The sequence below is a fragment of the Rhipicephalus microplus genome, chromosome 1 (assembly GCF_043290135.1).
Source record: "Rhipicephalus microplus isolate Deutch F79 chromosome 1, USDA_Rmic, whole genome shotgun sequence".
In the NCBI taxonomy this organism is placed as follows: Eukaryota; Metazoa; Arthropoda; class Arachnida; order Ixodida; family Ixodidae; genus Rhipicephalus; species Rhipicephalus microplus.
In genome coordinates, this window is record NC_134700.1 from 264,922,144 (window position 1) to 264,940,614 (window position 18,471).

General features: G+C 44.6%; 1 protein-coding gene across 1 annotated transcript in view; it reads left to right on the forward strand.

Moving 5' to 3' along the window:
* LOC142815854 (oxytocin receptor-like) overlaps window positions 1-18,471 on the forward strand; it is a 60,829-nt gene that overhangs the window by 18,513 nt on the left and 23,845 nt on the right. The window contains exon 2 of the mRNA XM_075894159.1: window positions 1,351-2,352. Within this exon, the coding sequence (XP_075750274.1) occupies window positions 1,359-2,352 (994 nt within the window). The 5' untranslated portion in view covers window positions 1,351-1,358. The remainder of the gene's footprint in view (window positions 1-1,350; window positions 2,353-18,471) is intronic.

Consider the following 18,471-nt stretch of genomic DNA (forward strand, 5'->3'; position numbering starts at 1 on the left):
AAATAATTTGTTTAAACTTTTTGGAGGTGTGTATCATTCATCAAAATGTTTTTTCGAGATGCTTGGCAAAGTGCGGGGTAATAAAGAATGTCTTACCAACGACTGGGTTATTTTTATACTTTTTGTAAACGTTTGCATTGTTCATTATCTATGTAACTGAACGCGTGGAGGGACTATTGACAAGATTACTGCAGTTTCGAGTTTGAACAAGGACTTTAAAAAGCTTGCAGCAGCTGAGATTGGTCAGGAGACCCGGACTTCCTTGTTTCTGACTCCATAGAACAGAAAATTCTCCGCACGGTTCTTCAATCGTTGCAATGAGCAACAACCACCAAAAACAACAAAAACGTGGTCCCCAAGCAGTAAAGAAAAAAGCGGCACTGATGCGATGGGAAGCAACAGTCTAACGCGCAGAAAGACAAGGCATACGTGTTTCCACTGAACAACTACAGAAAGTATAAAAGATTTGCTACGAGGACATTTAATACAGAATCACAATGTAGTAAGGCACCTCGATGCATCAGTGCAATTGCGCTGGATAATTACGCAATCGAAGAGCAGGGCTGTGTGGTAGCGTTGAGAGTAGAATATTTAAGGGAATTATGTAGAGTCTTGAATCGTCGCCATAATGCACGATGAATGCGAGAGAGAAACGAGGAAGCCGATGTTTTAACCTGAAGAGTTTCACCTAAGACTTTAGACGTTATGTACGCGTTTATATACTATTTCAAGCACTTACACTAATCAGAAAAGTAAGCATTTCCTGCAGTGTTCATCCAAGTTCTATGATTTCCTGTACTCGCTTACGGAAATGAGCAAACGTTTGTGGTATTGCATTACCTACCATGCTTTCTAATGTTATAAATAATTAACTCACCTTTAGTTTTGTTTCATGGGGAATAGTGAAAGCGCCAATAGGGGTGCCAGCATATGTTAGCAAACGTATTAAAAGAACAATGAATCAGCAGACGTAAGGATGAAATGATAGCTTAAAAATTGTTTCGAATTGCACAAGCATACTCTTAGAGTGGTCGTCTTTAAATTTGGTTACGAGTTCTTAATTGACTTAGTGGATCAATTTATGCTATTTTCATGAAAAAAGGGGTCGTTTTATCGACATTGCTTGAAATGAAGGTAACAGCATTAACAACTCTCAACTTGCGCGTTTAAAACACGTGTCACATTTCGCTTGTTCACGTATTCACCTCACTGCCCCTGCACGAAATATGCTGTGTCAGAACTTCATGGCGTAGGTTAAGACTGGGTATCCCTGAATTATTGTTTGATGCTACAATTCTCAAGTTGACGTGCTGACTCACTCGATGTTGTCCTTTTCTTGATCCTCTACAGCGGCAACCATGAATCTCGTGGACGAGGCGCATGAGCTGTTCGAGCCTACTTCGGGTCCAGTGCCAGTCGACTCCAACGGCAGCGATAACATCACCGAACTTGAGAATGCCGCCCACCGCGACGAGTCCCTGGCGCTCATCGAGCTCGCCATCCTCACCTTCATCTTCGCGCTCACCGTTGTCGGAAACTCGTGCGTGCTGGTGGCCCTGAATGCGCGCCGTTCCAAGATGACGCGCATGTACTACTTCCTGGTACACCTGTGCGTCTCCGACCTGACCACCGCATTCTTCACGGTGCTCCCTCAGCTCGGCTGGGACGCAACATACCGCTTCCAGGGCGGCAACCTTTTCTGCAAGTGCGTTAAGTACGGCCAGATCCTGGGTCCTTACCTCTCTTCGTACGTTCTCGTGGTGACGGCCGTGGACCGGTACCAGGCCATATGCTTTCCACTCTCAAACTGCTCCTGGACGCCCACCAAGTCCAAGCTCCTGGTGTCCTTAGCGTGGGCCGTATCGCTGCTCTGCTGCGTGCCTCAACTGTTCGTGTTCAGCTACCAGGAGGTGGCGCCGGGCGTGTACGACTGCTGGGGCACCTACATCGAACCATGGGGCTTGCGCGCCTACGTCACGTGGTACGCCGTCAGTGTATTCTTCATCCCGCTGCTGGTGCTCGTCTTCACATACGTCTGCATCTGCCGCGCCATCTGGCAGAACTTGTACCTGAAAAGAAAAAGCTCGGACGTTGAAGGCCGTGGCAAAGCGTACCGCTTCAAGAGTCCGCAAGGTGGCGCCACCTCCAGCAACGACTCGTCTTCGTACGTGCGGGGTCCGCTGGTTCCGCGCAGTCACTCTTCAGCTCGCGGCCTGTCCAGGGCCAAGATCAAGACGGTCAAGATTACCGTGGTGGTGATCAGCTTCTACATCATCTGCTCGTCTCCGTTCATCTGCGTCCAGATGTGGATGTACTGGGGCTCGGGACTCGACATGAGCGACGCCTGGACGAGTGAGTACACACGCGAAGCATTCTATGCTGCGTGTGTCATAGTTTCATTTTACACATAGCTATACGTTTTTTAAGTTGTATAACTTGGTCCGAAAACAGGGAATTAGGGCTATATAGCACCGTCGTGCAGTAGATTAAACTGGAAATTATATTTTAACGTGCGAAGCAGCACACGGACAAAAACGATGGTCTTGTTGAAGGCGTGAAGCAGGGCACCAATGCAGGCAGTAGTGGTCCTGTTTACTCGTTCGTTCGTTTTATGGCTTGTCTACATGTGGTGTTTTCGCGGTTAAAATTAACTGTCACAGACTCACCCAACTTTCATATTTACGGAAACAGTATTTGCAAACTACATAACCTGATGGATGGTTATCTTCCACCTGAAGTTTGCGTAGTTTTATAAGAGTCCTTAAAATGCATTATTACGAATGGAAGAGCAAGTTTTACAGGCAAAAAAGCAACAACAAACAAGAAATATGTTTTTCTAAACGCAATATTGCGCATGACAGGAAAATCTCCAGACGGACGTGGGGATTACGAAAAGCGATCGATACGTTGTGCAACCCATAAAGAAGCACGGCTCAGTGGCACAAGAGGGAGATATGGAGATTCAAAGAGTGAAAATGAAGATTTGAACCATGCGGGTTTGTGCCCGCTCGTCCGCGTCCTCGATACACTAAACGACTAAGGCCGCGTCATTCCGGGACGGCTGCCACGGTGCGAGTAAAAACTTTTTGACGCGAAGTAACCTGCAGCGCGTTTTCACTTTCTCGCAGCAATATCGCGCTCCAGTGATCCCCGCGCGTCGCGGCATTCCCTAGTTCAAGTTCTGACACCCTCAAAGTCAACCTGTGTTCGCGAATTCACTTGAGGTGCTCAGATACCTGTGAAACTTTGCGAAGTGTCCGGGGGCAAGATCTCGCCTCTCTGCCATGACACCAAGCATTTCCGTACACTACAGTGACTTTCCGTTCGCAACTCGATGTTTTTGACACTGTCACGTAAGCAGAATAGATTGCATGCTCACGCAAGATTTTGAAGTTTGCGTCTCAGTCTTGACAAAGCACGCGGAAGTAGAAGCACTACGAGCTCAGCCGGAGGACGAGCAGCGATACGCGTCATCCGTTGCTGGGCTAGAACCATGGCGAAGGCATTCTTACATGAACTCTCACCGATTGGTTCAGTTAAGAACTTATTCTAGACAACGTCCGCGCAAGATATTCGTGAAATTTTAGGTAAAATTGGTCGAATGCTGAAATAAGCACGCGTGTTCATATAAAAGTGCACATTAGCCACTCTGACCAGCAGGCATAATCCTGCGATTTTTGTGGCGCCAGCATCCGTTGAGCTGCACGTATGTGCTTAAATAATGTACAAAAAATGGGAAGGTTGTGTATATGCATTTGATACAAAGACTTATTCTCTTAATACGCGCATATGAGGTTCCCCAAATCATGCTGAAACTTATACGAACATGCACACGCACTGCGAAATTTGAAAGTTTCTTTTTTCACTAAACACATTTGCATAACCAATTCGGCCCAATGCTTAACTTCCGCTGTTGTTTCTTTGCGGTCGAACGATGGGGCGTTATTGACGCTTTTGAGCTTTTTTTCCCGCCCGGTAAACATAACATTTGATATCCCCGAACACGTTCAATATGCAACCTTTAGGAAAGCCGGGATCAAAACATTGCGATGGTATATACAATTCAACAAAAGAAAAAAAAAGCACGCAAGAGTGGAAGCTTGGACGTGCGCATTACGGTAAGGAGAACAGAACTAATCTCCCATGATCATATTACTTCGCTCTTCAGAAAAGAGAAATGTGGACGCGGCGACTTGAGAGAAACGTCAGCAGCCAAGAAATTATTTGTTTCCAGTGGCATCAACAAGCTGCAGGGTCGAGGGAACCAACTTTGCAGCTGTTGCTTTCAATGTCCGTCAGCACTGGGCTTTTCTTTTCTGCGTGCAATTTTTCAACAGCTGACCTGTCGTAGCTGCCCGTGGTTTGTGTGGTGTTGCGCAAAACTACACAAGTGGGCATGTGCCACGGGTATTGGACAGGCCCAGCTAACGAGCACAGCAGACATGCGATGGTTAAAAACGGGGAAATGGTACCGAGTTGGGCCAGTTGGAATATGCTCATGACGGCAGTTACCAGTGTTGTTGTTGTTGTTGTTGTTGTTGTTGTTGTTGTTGTTGTTGCTTCTGCTGCTGCTGTTGTTCCTGAAACAATGGCAAAACCCACCACGGGGGATTGGCCCCAAAACGTGTGATGACGGCCATCGAGAACAGAAGACGGACGGGAAGAGGAAAACGACTGTGTCGTAGTTTCTTTCTCCTCGTTCGTACACTGTTTGCGCTGACTGCCATGGGATAAACAATCACTCTGCTCGGCGAAGTGGAGCACGTGAAATACGTGAAGGTTAGAGAAAAAGACAAATGCAAAAAATAAAAACATAGAGAGAGAAAAAACACAGAGCAAGCCATAAAGAGTAAGAAACGAAGAAATCGAGAAAGAAAAAGAAGCTTGGAGCAAGAGACACTTAAAAAAACACAAAAAATATATAAATACAGAGACAGACATAAAGTTACAGAAAAGTATGGAAATAAATTCACACGAAAACAAGATAGAAAACAAAATTGGCCCCGTATCTGAATGTTTCACTGCAGATGTCGAAAGGCGATAGTCTTGCGTGTGGAGAGAGAGAACAAAACGTTTATTTGATGTTCTGCGCGAGAAAATCGCTGAATTGTATTCTGGAAGCGCTGCGTTAGAGATTCTCAATCCGTGCAGCGAAGGCGAACGAGTGCATCGAGGCACGTTAGACACGAGCGCCATCTGGCAGTTATCTTTGAAAATGAGGGAAGGCGTGCGTGCCAGCGGAGAAAGATGCGCGCCTGTGTCGGTGGCGATAAGGTGTAGAACGCAAAGCGACGGGCAGGTGCCACCACTGTGTCGCCTTAGCAAAGCGTTGGAAACAGTTGCCTTTTTGAGTATCACGTTGCACTGCCAGCGCAGCGCGATAAACGCTACGGTCCTTAGAATTACTTGTGTGTGCCTTCTCTAGTAAAAAGGCACACATACAATACAACGAAGTGTTGTTATGGTGCCTGAGATATGCGCAATAATTGCTTTTTAATTGACAATCACACAAATATGAATGCCGACTCTGTTTGAGTTGTGTTTTGGGGCTGACCTGCCGTTAGAGAGATCGTTACTGTGGACAAACAGACAAATGTACAGACAGACTTACAGAAAGACAGACAAACCAAAATTTTGGCGTCAAAGGTCCCCAAGAAAGACCATCGTCTTTACAAAAGCAGGGAGCAAAACAGAGAGAGGAAGACAGAGGGAAAAAAACAGCGAACGAAGCAGAAGTGCCCCCCCCCCCCAAGCTGCGCTCTTCCTTCAAGCTTGGCATTACTCGTGTGAAGCTGCCATGTTTATTTACTTGTGAAGCACTTTAGGGGGAGCAGGCTGTCATATGTTGTCATCGTTGTTTGGCGAAACGCAGGCAAACAAAACCACATACGGCATCGGCAGTTGTAGCCTATTGATCATGATAATGATGACCTCACATGAATGGCGCAAAGGGGATGGACTAACACCCAGGTGGCAGCTGTAGCATGTTGAGCGCATGCTCGCACCCAAGAGAAGTAATCTTCTTTTTCTTCTTCGAGCGCCTTCGAGATGATAATGGCTGAAGCAAAGAAAGGTGGAATATATCCAAGTGTAGCATATTCCGCGCGCCCGCGCAAAGATGTTTTCCTTGTCTTGAGCTAGAGAGCCTGAATGATGATAATAAGTGCAGACATTACTACTATGGCTAGCAAGAAAACGACTACTCAAACTACGTGTAAATGTTGAATGAGGAAGCAAGCGAGAAATAGAAAAAGAGAGAAATAAAGGAGAATAATTAGGAACGAAAGTAGAATTATAATGCAATAAAGAAAAAAAAGACAAAAATTATTTGAAAGAAAAGACAAGAAAAAAATTGGCACATCGCACGTACAGTGGGAATCAATGATATGCGAGGCACGAATGAGAAAGGTTGATATGTCATTTTAAAATCAGCACAATGTTACGAGGTGGAAATAAATGACGTCGTACATGACTTACGTGTCGTGATTATCATGTTTGAATGTCTCGTTTTCCTTCGTCATCTATTTAAGTCACGTGATACCAAATTTAGTATATGCGGAGCTAGCGAAACGGCCGCGAGCATGCTATGAGCGTGGTATGTTGTCAGCTTGTCAGGATTATCATGTTTGCACCAGTCATTCACTTTCGTTATCCATTTACGTGACGTAACACCGAATTTGGCATATAAGGAGCTAGCAAAATGGCTGCGAGCGCATCATGAAGGGCCCAATATACTCCAATGTAACGTTGACGCGCGTGCACGCTGGGCACAGCGACGCTACGTTAGCAAAACGTGAGCTCCCTATAGCAAAAGGCGAGCACTCTATAGGCGTGACCGACGCGGCCCAGCGGTAACCGGCGCGAAATGCGACATGTGGCATTTCGCGCTGATGCATTACCCAGACAACACTGCGTCTCCATCGTTTCGTGCCGGAGGGATGCTGGACGCGCTGGAACGCGCAAGCGTCAAACCAACGCAGCGCGGCGCGCGCCTGCGATTAAAGGCAGGACCGGCGCCTGGCGTGGCAACGCCGGCGTGACGCGACGAAATGGAACGCCAGCGAGCATGTCCAAAGCGTCACGTCAAAATGTATTGACGCGTTCACTGTGGCATGTAGTCATGGTCTCACATGACACGCATCTCATGATTATTATGTTTCCACAATTCACATACCTTCGTCATGCAATAATGTCACGTAATACAAAACGGCCGCGAGCGCATCATAAGTGTCGCATGTAGTCACGTTGTTACATCACTCGCATGTCGTGGTTATCATGTTTGCATGTTTCATTTACCTATCTTGTCCGTTCAAGTCGCGTAATACCGAGTTTAGCACATGTGAAGCTAGCAAAACGGCCGCGAGCGCATCATGAGCATAGCACGTAGTTATGTTGTTACATGACACACATCTGATGTTTATTATGTTTGCACCAATATCATACCTTCGTCATCCATTCATGTCCCGTAATACCAAATTTGGCATAAGTGAAGCTAGCGAAACGGCCACCAGCGCATCATGAGCGTGGCATGTAGTCATGTTGTCACATGAAACGTATCTCCTGATTATCATGTTTGCACCAGTCACATACCTTCGCCATCCATTCACGTACCGTAATACCGAATATGGTATATGTGACGCTAGCGAAACGGCCGTGAGCGCATCATGAGCGTGGCACTAGTCCTGTTGTTACACGACACGCATGCCATGATTTTCATTTTAGGGTCTGTCGCTTGTGTTCGCCTTACAATAATGTCGTGCCATACCAGTTTTGCAACATGCCATGTGTACGATACCACCGCAAGAGCTGCAGGACCAATAAATGTAAATAATCCGATTCATGACAAACATGCCATGATTTTCACGTTATGACTTCTTAAATATGTTCTTCACGCAGTCATATTATGCCATACAAAGTTTGGTATTGATACCATAGATAGATAGATAGATAGATAGATAGATAGATAGATAGATAGATAGATAGATAGATAGATAGATAGATAGATAGGATACGCTCAAAGTTGCTGAACTTCGCTAAAAACGCTTCGCATTTAATAAAGAGACAAGGAAAGAAAGAGTAAAGCGAATAGAAAGAAGAGCTTGGCTCCTCAATTTTAGGCTTGGAGCCACTATAGGTTGAAGCCGACTTAATTTTGTTTTCTTCGGCTCAGTGAATAGACGCTAAAAGACATATATATATATAATTCAAACACGGGGCTGCCCGATGAGGCCACGACAGCGCGCATTATGGGCTCCTGCAAGATGTTTTTTTTTTTAGTGAACAAGAACGAATGAAGACACCCTTCTTGTTTTTTTACTTCCACCTAAATTACGATTAGGCGAGATCCAGGCGCAGTAATTGGACGAGAGCGAACATAAATTCTCGAGTCACTTTCTGTCAACACGGCAGAAGCGAGAAAGCAATTAACGACAAGACCGGCGCAGGCTCAAAGTGCAGGCCCTTTCATCTTTGACAACTAAATTCTATAGGTAAAAGCCAGCTGTTATTCATTCCGTGCAAGTGCTTCTGGAATAAGATTATCAGGTCGAGGATTTGTTGCTCCAAGGGACTTTTTTGCTTTTTACTGTTGTACTTAGTTATCTGCGTGCTTCGGGAGGAAGCTTCATTCGATATGCTTTCGAAATGCCCTTCTGTGTAGAAACATCCATCTGCAAGACAGCCAGAAGATTAATAATATCCGGGTTCGAAGGATTCAGGCAATAAATCTTGCCACTGACTCCCCCCCCCTTTTTTTTTTGCTGCACCTAATTTGTAATTTTCTTAAGCACATCGTTTTTAATTTTATTTATTATCATTTTGAACATTTGTATTTTTTTGCTATATGTGCACCTGCGCCAATGAGCTCTGCATAATTTTTGGCAAGGTGCAGTCGCAGATGTTTGGAAGCGGTAGAGAGAATAGATGCAATAGCTGCTACAAAAAGTACAGCGAAATCTGGTATTAGCAAAGGCGAATGGCATACGTCAAATATTTTGAACCAAAAGCTACATACAAGACAAAGATAGATAATGGAAACTGCGTATAGTTACAAGCATTGCTGAGAAATTGCAGTGTTAGTAGAGGGGAAGGTGTGATAATTGGTGTTGATGACAATGAGGTTGAAAGGGGCGTTCAAGCGAAGTCTTGGATCTTCAGAAACTATTTAAAAACCTCTACCCGAGTTCTCTCTCGTGCAAAAACTTGTTAAGTGCTTTCACAATATCGCGCTGCCCAATCTTTGAGATGCGCCGTCTTCTGCAAACGAATCTTGCACTGTTCACTCATTTACCCGTCACGTTTAATCTCGTAACCATTGCTAAAGACGGTTTTCCTTCGATGTTTTCTACGACGATTGCGTGTAGCTAAACCGGCTGAACTAGGGTGAGCCTGAAAACGCCAGGTTTCATTACGAAGAGCAGCGCATACTTTTCTGCCAAGTCATGACCGCTTCTGAAGTTTAGGAATGCCCGATAATGCATGATCTCTTCATACACTCGACAGTGCAATTGTGTAGTTGCAACACTCCAGCAAGGATAACACTTGGACCCGCGCACACGTACTGCGTTGCGCGTAAACAGCATAACAGATTTGTTTGATATGTGGGGTTTAACGTCCGAAAACCAGCGTATGATTATGAGAGACGCCGTACTGGAGGGCTACAGACATTTCGACCACCTGCGGTTCTTCGACGTGCACCCAAATCTGAGAACAGCATAACAGAGCGAGTTCGCTTATTAGAACTTCAAGACAACCATGCCTACACCACAGACTATACTTCTCTCAAACTCACTACTGCAGGCTTTTGTCACTTGTTTCTTTGTGTTTTCGTAGGTGGCGAGAAGGAAATGCAACGCCCTCGTTAAAAGCACCGCAGTACAGAAACATTGCAGCGCGCGGGGTTGGTAAGTGAGGGGGGTTGTTATAGAAGCACGAAAGGAGTTATTAACTGTATACCGAGCCTCCACTCAAGTTACCTATAACGTTTCGCTTTGGCACACCACGCTGAAAGTCATTTGCTGAGTGCTAATTACCAGCGATTAGGGTTAGCCGGAATCGGAAGCTGCGGCTGCAAGTGTTCACGAAGCCCACCGTTCCTAACTGCTGTTCGACATTGATTGGCCATTCTCACTTTTATGTTACACCGAAAAGTGCGGGGGAATAGCACGCTCGCCGTGGTTTTGTTTATTGGCATGAAATAAATACAACTCGATTGCAAACACTGTAGGGTCCCTTAGTAAAAGGCTGGTATTTGGGACATTCGCAAACATATAATTGCCAATTGTTGTCATCAGTGACATATAAATACAAAAATAAAAATAGAAGAAGAATAGAAAGAAATAAAAATTACAAGAAATCAATATGACAGGCATGGAACACATGAAAATAAACAACAAGACATGTCGTTTTAAGTAAAATAGTATATGCGTCAGGAGAGAGAGATTAGCCGGAAGGGTAGCGCTTACTACGATTTACCCGTTAATATCTTTTATCTTTATGACCACGTATGGATCTCATTTTCATTGCTCTGTTTTCGGCTGATTAAGCGGATTGTACTTAAATTAACAGTCTTATATCTGAAATGAAACAACCGTGGGCGCATCGCACATTTTGCAGTCACGGATGAGAAATCAGCATAAACAGGTGACGTAATATGACTACTCCAACGCTAAAAAAAATGGCAGCCAGCGCGTAATATCAGGTAGTGTCAAGGCGCGGCAATTTCATTGCCGATGGAAGGGCAAACTTCGGCCGTTGAAATTAAACGTAGTGTTTCAGAACCAGCATAGGAAATTTCATGATATAAACACAGGAATAATACACGTGGTTAGTACACCTAAGGAGGTCCGAAAGCCGAAGACTGCACCGAGACCTCATATTAATGGTAGAATCTGACAATAAACAATGGTTGAAGCAACAGCAGAGCTCATCAGATATATGAATAACACTGAACGCGATTACTGTAGAACAGTACAAAATAAACGAAATGAAACTACAAAGATGAACGAAATATGTATGTATGTATGTATGTATGTATGTATGTATGTATGTATGTATGTATGTATGTATGTATGTATGTATGTATGTATGTATGTAGGTGCGTATGTATGTATGTATGTATGTATGTATGTATGTATGTATGTAGGTGCGTATGTATGTATGTATGTATGTATGTATGTATGTATGTATGTATGTATGTATGTATGTATGTATGTATGTATGTATGTATGTATGTATGTATGTATGTATGTGTACGTGTGTGTGTACGTGTGTATGTACGTGTGTATGTACGTACGTATGTATGTATGTATGTATGTATGTATGTATGTATGTATGTATGTATGTATGTATGTATGTATGTATGTATGTATGTATGTATGTATGTATGTATGTATGTATGTATGTATGTATGTATGTATGTATGTATGTATGTATTATGTCCAATCTTATCTGTATCTTCAGTTGGTGTGTCTTGAATTTTTTTACTAAAGTTGGTAAAGTATTCAATAACGATATCGAGAAAAATTGAGCATTGTGTTTACCATAATTAATGCATATTTTAGGCAAAACAGCTTTAATATTATGCGGAAATTTGGTAATACTGTGAGTGATAAGCTCAGAAGGTGAGAACCACACTGGCGGTAGTTACCTGTTCAAGTATTTGTAGTGTGATTTCTCACTTGTACTAGACGAGCTCTGAAATTGTAGGCGTTTACGGTTAGGAAAAGTGTGAAATCTTTGTGATGATTCTTCTGGATTGGTTGTGGGGTATACTTGAAGGGTTACCAAATGAATATTACACGTGCTACTCCGGCACATTAGGCCGCAATTAATGTGAGAGCTAACGCGGAAGTGGTACAACGACAATAAATGGGCACGTGTAATGCAGGGACGAGTTTTAAATATAGCACCGGATGATATTTTCTTTTTACGCGAGAAATGTGATCTGCGTATTTTAGGTTAGAGCATGACCAATGTGAAAATGAAATCAAAATGTGTCAAAAGAAGGGTCAAGTGTTTTTGTTTTTTCAATCAAGTACTTGTACACGGTTTTGAGCAGCGCCATGAGAGTAGCTTCGGGCAGCCGCAATTGAAGCGTATGAAGGGGACTCCTATGGAACTGGCCATAAAAAATTATCACGGTAAAAATAGATGAAATAGCGGAGACTCCTGAAATACGGCCCTGTGTAGTTCGTGAGAGCTTAGATGGCGAAACGAGTCTACCTTTAGCAATATGCTGAGGTACAGCAGACGCGAGATCGGTTATATGGCTGTAAACGATGTCGCAGTGGTGTTCCCGAGTTTTGCGATTGCCCGTAGAAAATATATGGCGAGAATGTTAGACTACACAGAATTGCGAACCAAATAAAAAAAAAAACCTAGAAGCAAGGCTTCGTATTTACCGATGCAGCGTTCTATAATGAAGAAAAAAAGTGCCTCATTACACTTAGTAAGATTCAAATCATTCAAGGCCATATCGGTTTTGCGCGATGCTGATACTCACACAGTGTAAACCAGTCTGCTCTGTGACATTTTCGCCAATAAGGCAGCCACACAACGGCTACATTCACAGCGATAAGCCTGGTCGTTAAAGAGGAAAGACAGGCTTGTCGTATTGCATGGACACCAAGTGCATGAACGCCAAGTAATAACGCCAGAGACAATAAACGTCGTCACCACGTTTACACTCTCCAGATGCCTGTACGCCACTGTACAAATTTATGGTCGCTTTTGTAGACTGCTTTGAAGTGCTCATCCATGACTTCCACAAATGCGGACGAGTGTCACATAACATTGCTCTGACCGAAAGGCACGAAGCACTGAGGTCAATGACAACGAGACCAGTATGTGGGGAAAAGTTTCAGCTGTTTATTTCTATTTTAACTGCTTTGTTTTCAATCTTTAGCGCATTTTGCACAGAGCCATTACGTTAAATGGCATGCCAACAAGCCGAAGTTGTAGCTTTGCTCAAAGAGCAAGCGTATCGTAATTAGGAGACAGCTGTCTTTAGATGTGCAATGACTCCTATAAAAATGAAACTTTCAGCCTGGTCTCATTCCGGCGAATAAAGCACATCGGCATATTTGCTTTAATCTGGACAGTTCTCTCGTGCACGGAGAGACAAAAAAGATCTCTCAGCCCCCCCCCCCCCCAACCCCCCTTTTTCTATATAAAAACACCACCCGTGCCGAGCGGCGGTTCGGCGCGATCGTTGCGAATGGCGCAACCTCTAACCTTAACTCGACGGAGCAAAGTAAGACCGATTACGGCTCATTACGCGAATACTACGCGTGTTGAAAACGACCACAGAAAGAAAAATCAGAAAGAAAAAAAGCGAATGCGCGCGATTTCTTCATTTCGAGCCGAAATCGAGTCCCAGTAGCCGCACGTTTGGAGCGAGATTAACGGGGCCTTCTTCTACTTCTCGAGGCGATGAAATGGCGTTGCCACTCCCCCCCCCCCCCCTCCTTCCACAGAAGGAACGAATTGAGGAAAAAAACCGAATTACCCAGCGCGAAGCACGTCCACTCTGAACGGCTCCCAGCCGTATAACCGGGCCGAGAAGTGCCGTAAATTGCCCTTACCGTTGGCAGCCAACGGAAAGATGGTCGCATATATAACACGTATACGCGGAGGCAAACCTCTTTACACGAACACATAGTAGAATGAAGTTTTATTTGGATGCTGCTGTGCGGTTCCTCGTTATCTTTCTATTCACTAGCGCAGATGTTCGTGTACGTTCTTAAGCCTACGGAATGTCTATAGAACGAAAGCTTTTAAACATGACTAAAGCGATATTTCCTCCACGTGCCGTTGACGTAACCCGCTTATCCATGCTTTATTTTTATCTTTGTGTCCTTGCTTTGACAAGAACGTGGAATGCCTATAATGAACCTATTCAATCCAAACGAAGTATGGATCTTTTCACAGCGATATTAGATTTGAAGGTAATTCCAGGAAAGAAAGAAGTACTAAAGCAACCCCTCTTGACAAGAGACCAATGTACTTGCCGGAAACTTTTGGGGGGGATGTTCCCTCAGTGTTGGTTAAATAATGTTTGTTAACCACTGAAAAGACCAGTCCAAGGCTTAGGTTTCGAATACAAATGTAAACAAAGGGATACAGTGTTTTTGTTCGTTCATTTTGCGTTTGTTTCCAGCAGTCTCGCGCGGACCGACCGATAAAACTTATTGATGACATTTCAGGTTTAAACAATACCTTGTAACGCTCGCGTTCGTATATATAAAAAAAAGACGCTGGAATCAGTGCTCTGGTTACGAAGAAGAAAGTTCTGTAACAAAAGAATGGAATCTTTGAGGGTTTGTTTTTTTTTTCCTAGATGCAATATCAATGAGAACTAACAGACAATAATACGGCCACGTTACTTTCTCAGGCTTTGTTATTGCCCCGTTACAGTACGTTCAGCGCAAACCGTGCCTACGATGTTCGAGAAGCTTCGAGGCTGTAGTAGATCGTTTTGTTAAGATTACGCCAAGAAAGCATAGGAGGTGTTATTAGCATAAAATGTAATGTAAATGTGAAGAAAGAGAAGTAGATAAAAAAACAACTTACCGCCATCGGGGGCCGAAGCGGCGACCTTCGAATAACGCGTTCGATGCTCTACCACTGTGCTACGGTGGCGGTCAACCTTGCGTCCACTTCACAGGGTATACGTGTCCACTTGAACCTGGGAGCGTTATTCAGCGCCGCTTGTAACAATGACGCCGAGCGTGGCACACTCTTTTATACACCTGCTGGCATCACGTAGCGCGTGGTGTTCTTACACGCTGGCAGATGACCCATAATTCCTCACCGATACCACCTGAAAGCGTGAAGTCTGCTAGAACGAGACTCTCGATTAAGTCCCTCGTGGTGGCAAATCATCTTTTCGCTCGCTATATTTGCTCACATTTGCATCAAAAATGTTTATAATAACGCCCCCTACACTTTCTTTGGCTTGACTGTGCTTTCGTTGTTTTTTTTTTTAATTCTGTAAGCATTTAGATATCATATACATTTGATATAACACCATACAAAACAAAAATGATTAGGAAAGGAAAAATGAGAGCAGGAAGAAACCAAATACGAATAACATCGCGTGGTGTGAAACCGAGGAGAACACATTGATTGATATGTAGGGTTTAACGTCCCAAAACCACTATATGATTATGAGAGACGCCGTAGTGGAGGGCTCCGGAAATTTAGACCACCTGGGGTTCTTTAACGTGCACCCAAATCTGAGCCCACGGGCCTACAACGTTTCCGCCTCCATCGAAAATGCAGCCGCCGCAGCCGGGATTCGAACCCGCTACCTGCGGGTCAGCAGCCGAGTACCTTAGCCACAAGACCACCACGGCGGGGCACCGAGGAGAACACATATTGACAGTCGTGGTTATGCAAGCTTATGCAGCGGATCTGTGGTCATCGTCCCTCCTTAAAACTCGAACCTTTAGACTACAAAAAGTCGTGTATCTAATAACGATGGACGCCTATAGTTAAGTGAGTACGATCAAGTATTCATTTTACTGCATTTGCAATTATAAAACACTCTGTGTCCAACTCGGGAACGTTCTAATAAGCATTGTTCATTGACACTAAGGGCGTGACAGTGGTCACAGGGACCAGACTGCGTGCTAAGTATCGGCTTCCACCGTCACTCTGAAAATTGCCCAGATTCCATAGTCTCTTCACTGCAGCCACCTCACTTGGTCAAGGGAGAGAATATATCTGAATCCGCCTTTCATTATCTAATTCTCAAAGCACATGAAGTTTTGTAAGTATATACACAGCAATTTTAAGATAGTGAGAAAAAAAATTGGATAAACGTGCTGCCTGAAGTTTCTTCGCCAAAGATGATGTTCTACCATACCGATGAATGTAATTTGTAGACCTCGATTGATCGAGACTGATGGTAGCTATATTTGAGTAGTTAGCATATTAGAACGTAGCGCGGTGTTAAGTGCCACCGTATGCTGCTTGGATGATGGGGTGTCACGCTGAGTAGCGTTCAGAAAGGGCTTCACGCGCGTAAAACTAGAGGCCTGTTCTGCGAAGTTGAAGAAAGGCGAGCTTCCTATTAAAGAATGTATGTTATACGCGTGCTGGCGCTCTCATTAGACAACCACTTAGAAAAGCGCTAACTTTTCTGTACGTTTATCTGTGGCGAGAATCATGTGTCAAGACTTCAGCTATGATGGATCGCTCGTTTTTCTCGCGAAAAACTCTTGCGATGTATAACCTTCTCCAGCCTGCTTAACGAAATGCGGCGCAATATTTTACTGCAACTTCTCAGGCCATTTTTGTTTTTGTTTCTTGACTATCGACTGAACATCGTTCTATTTAATGAGTGATATAGCTTTTGCGCGTTTCGTTTATCCGGATTTCAATTTACATCCGGCCGCAACAGTTCACGGGGCGTGGGCTCTGCTGCAATTTCGAATTTCGTGACTTTCGATGCACGAAGCTTCTGAACTATAGCCGGTACCTGAATAGCTTACAATAGCTCCTATAGGCTGCAACCTTTAATTGTATATAGGCTACATTCTCACACAAAGCACGAACATGGCTTTCCTGCAAATTTCGAGTCTTCACAGTTGGCGTGGCACTGTGACAGTAAACGGTGTCTGCATAGGCATGTGACGGGAGGGGATGTGGAAGGGGAAGGCGGAGAGAGGGCATCCGCTCCCCTAGTCACCGAAGAAGGAGGGAAGGTGCAAAGCCAGCCCCATACATTGACATAACAGGAAGGGGGAGGGGGGTGCTGTGACGAACTTTCACCCCCCCCCCCTTCATCCCTGCGCACGCCTATGAATGTCTGTGCAAAAGACAATCTAGCTGAATCGGAGGACAGTGCTTAACCGCGTCCTGTTCCCACGCCAGAAGCTCATAAGTAAGGTTACCTGACAAACGCAGTAAAGCTGGCTTTGTGATGCTATTAATAAATGTCAGGCTTTAACATCCCAAAACCATGACATGATAATTAAAGACACCGTAGTGGTGGGCTCCGTAAATTTTGGCCACCTGGGGTTCTTCAACCTACGTCTAAGTCAAAGTAAGTGGGCCCCGAGCATTTTCGCCCACATGAAAAGTGCGGCCGCCACGGCTGGGATTCGATTCCGCGACCCCAGGTTCGGCAGTCGAGAGAAGACGTGTTTGGGAGGAGCTGTTCATTCCCTGAAGAGGCTGAGCAGATCGGCATTTTTAAACTGACAGCTCCAGCAGAAATGCGCATGCTGTTTGCTTCTGTATAAACTATTTACAAATAGGTGTTGATGCCGCCATATCGGGCTCTTCACATTTCCGTTTTCTATATTTAAGAACAAGACAAACAGCGATACGGTGCACGCATTCTCATAAAAACAAAGTTTTCCGACCTTACCGATTGCTTTCACGACATGAAAAAAGAGAGAGAGAGAAAACTTCCGTTTGACATCAAGTTGGCTGTGCCCGCATGTGTTACGTAAGATCGTCTGTACTCACTGCGTTATGTAGCTGCAAAGACAAAAAAAAAAAACAACAAAAACCTGAACAATTTCATTATTTGTAGCGCAGACGATAGTTATAGCGCGAGAACAAAACGACCACACAGAGACAAGAAGGACACGAAAGACACGACTTCCTTCCTTCTTGTCTCTGTGTCGTCGTTTTGTTCTCGCACTATAACTATCGTCATGCCTTACCAACTAGCCCAAGCTGCCACACTTGTAGCGCAGAGGTCGACTTGACTCGAGTTGCCATAGGTCACTTACTTTTTGTGAAGCTTTTCTATCCTGTATTCCTCTCATCCTCTCTGCTTCTATTCAGTGTCCCCCGCGGTGGTGTCACGGTTACGGTGATTGACTGCTGACGCAAAGGTCGCCAGTTCGATCCCAATCACGGCGATCGCATGTCGATGGAGGCGCAGGGCTAAAGGATCGTATTCTGTACGATGTCGGTGTCCCTTATAGAACGCCAGTGGGCAAAATATCGAAAGACACTACGTACACTCCAAACTGTGTTCTGCGAAAGCCTCTTACCATTCGAGTAATTGTGCCATATCTATTCTTTCCCTTTTTTAACGCTCTCCCAGCAATCATGCGAGTGATGCGAGAGTGTAAGGAGGAGGAGGAAGAAAGTTTAAGCGGAAGGACAGGGAGGTTAGCCAGTTCTTAGACCGGCTGGCTACCCTGTGCTGGGGAAAGGGGTGAGGGGAATGAAAGTTGTTAAAAAGAAATGTTGCGAAGAGAAAGAGAAATTACAAAAAGGAATGTTGTGAGGCCACAGCTGTGGCGGTGCAACTGCTGCTATGCGTCGCTGCGCCATCATGTGATTGCTGACAGAGTTTGAGTACAGTTGGAGCCGTTCCAGAGCATGGACGTAGGGCCACGAGTATGAGACACTCGGGGCTTTCGCCTCGGTATTTCCGAAATCCTCTATTAGAGCATCCGTCATAATCATGCCGCGGTTTTGGGGGCATGGAATCTCACATACAAG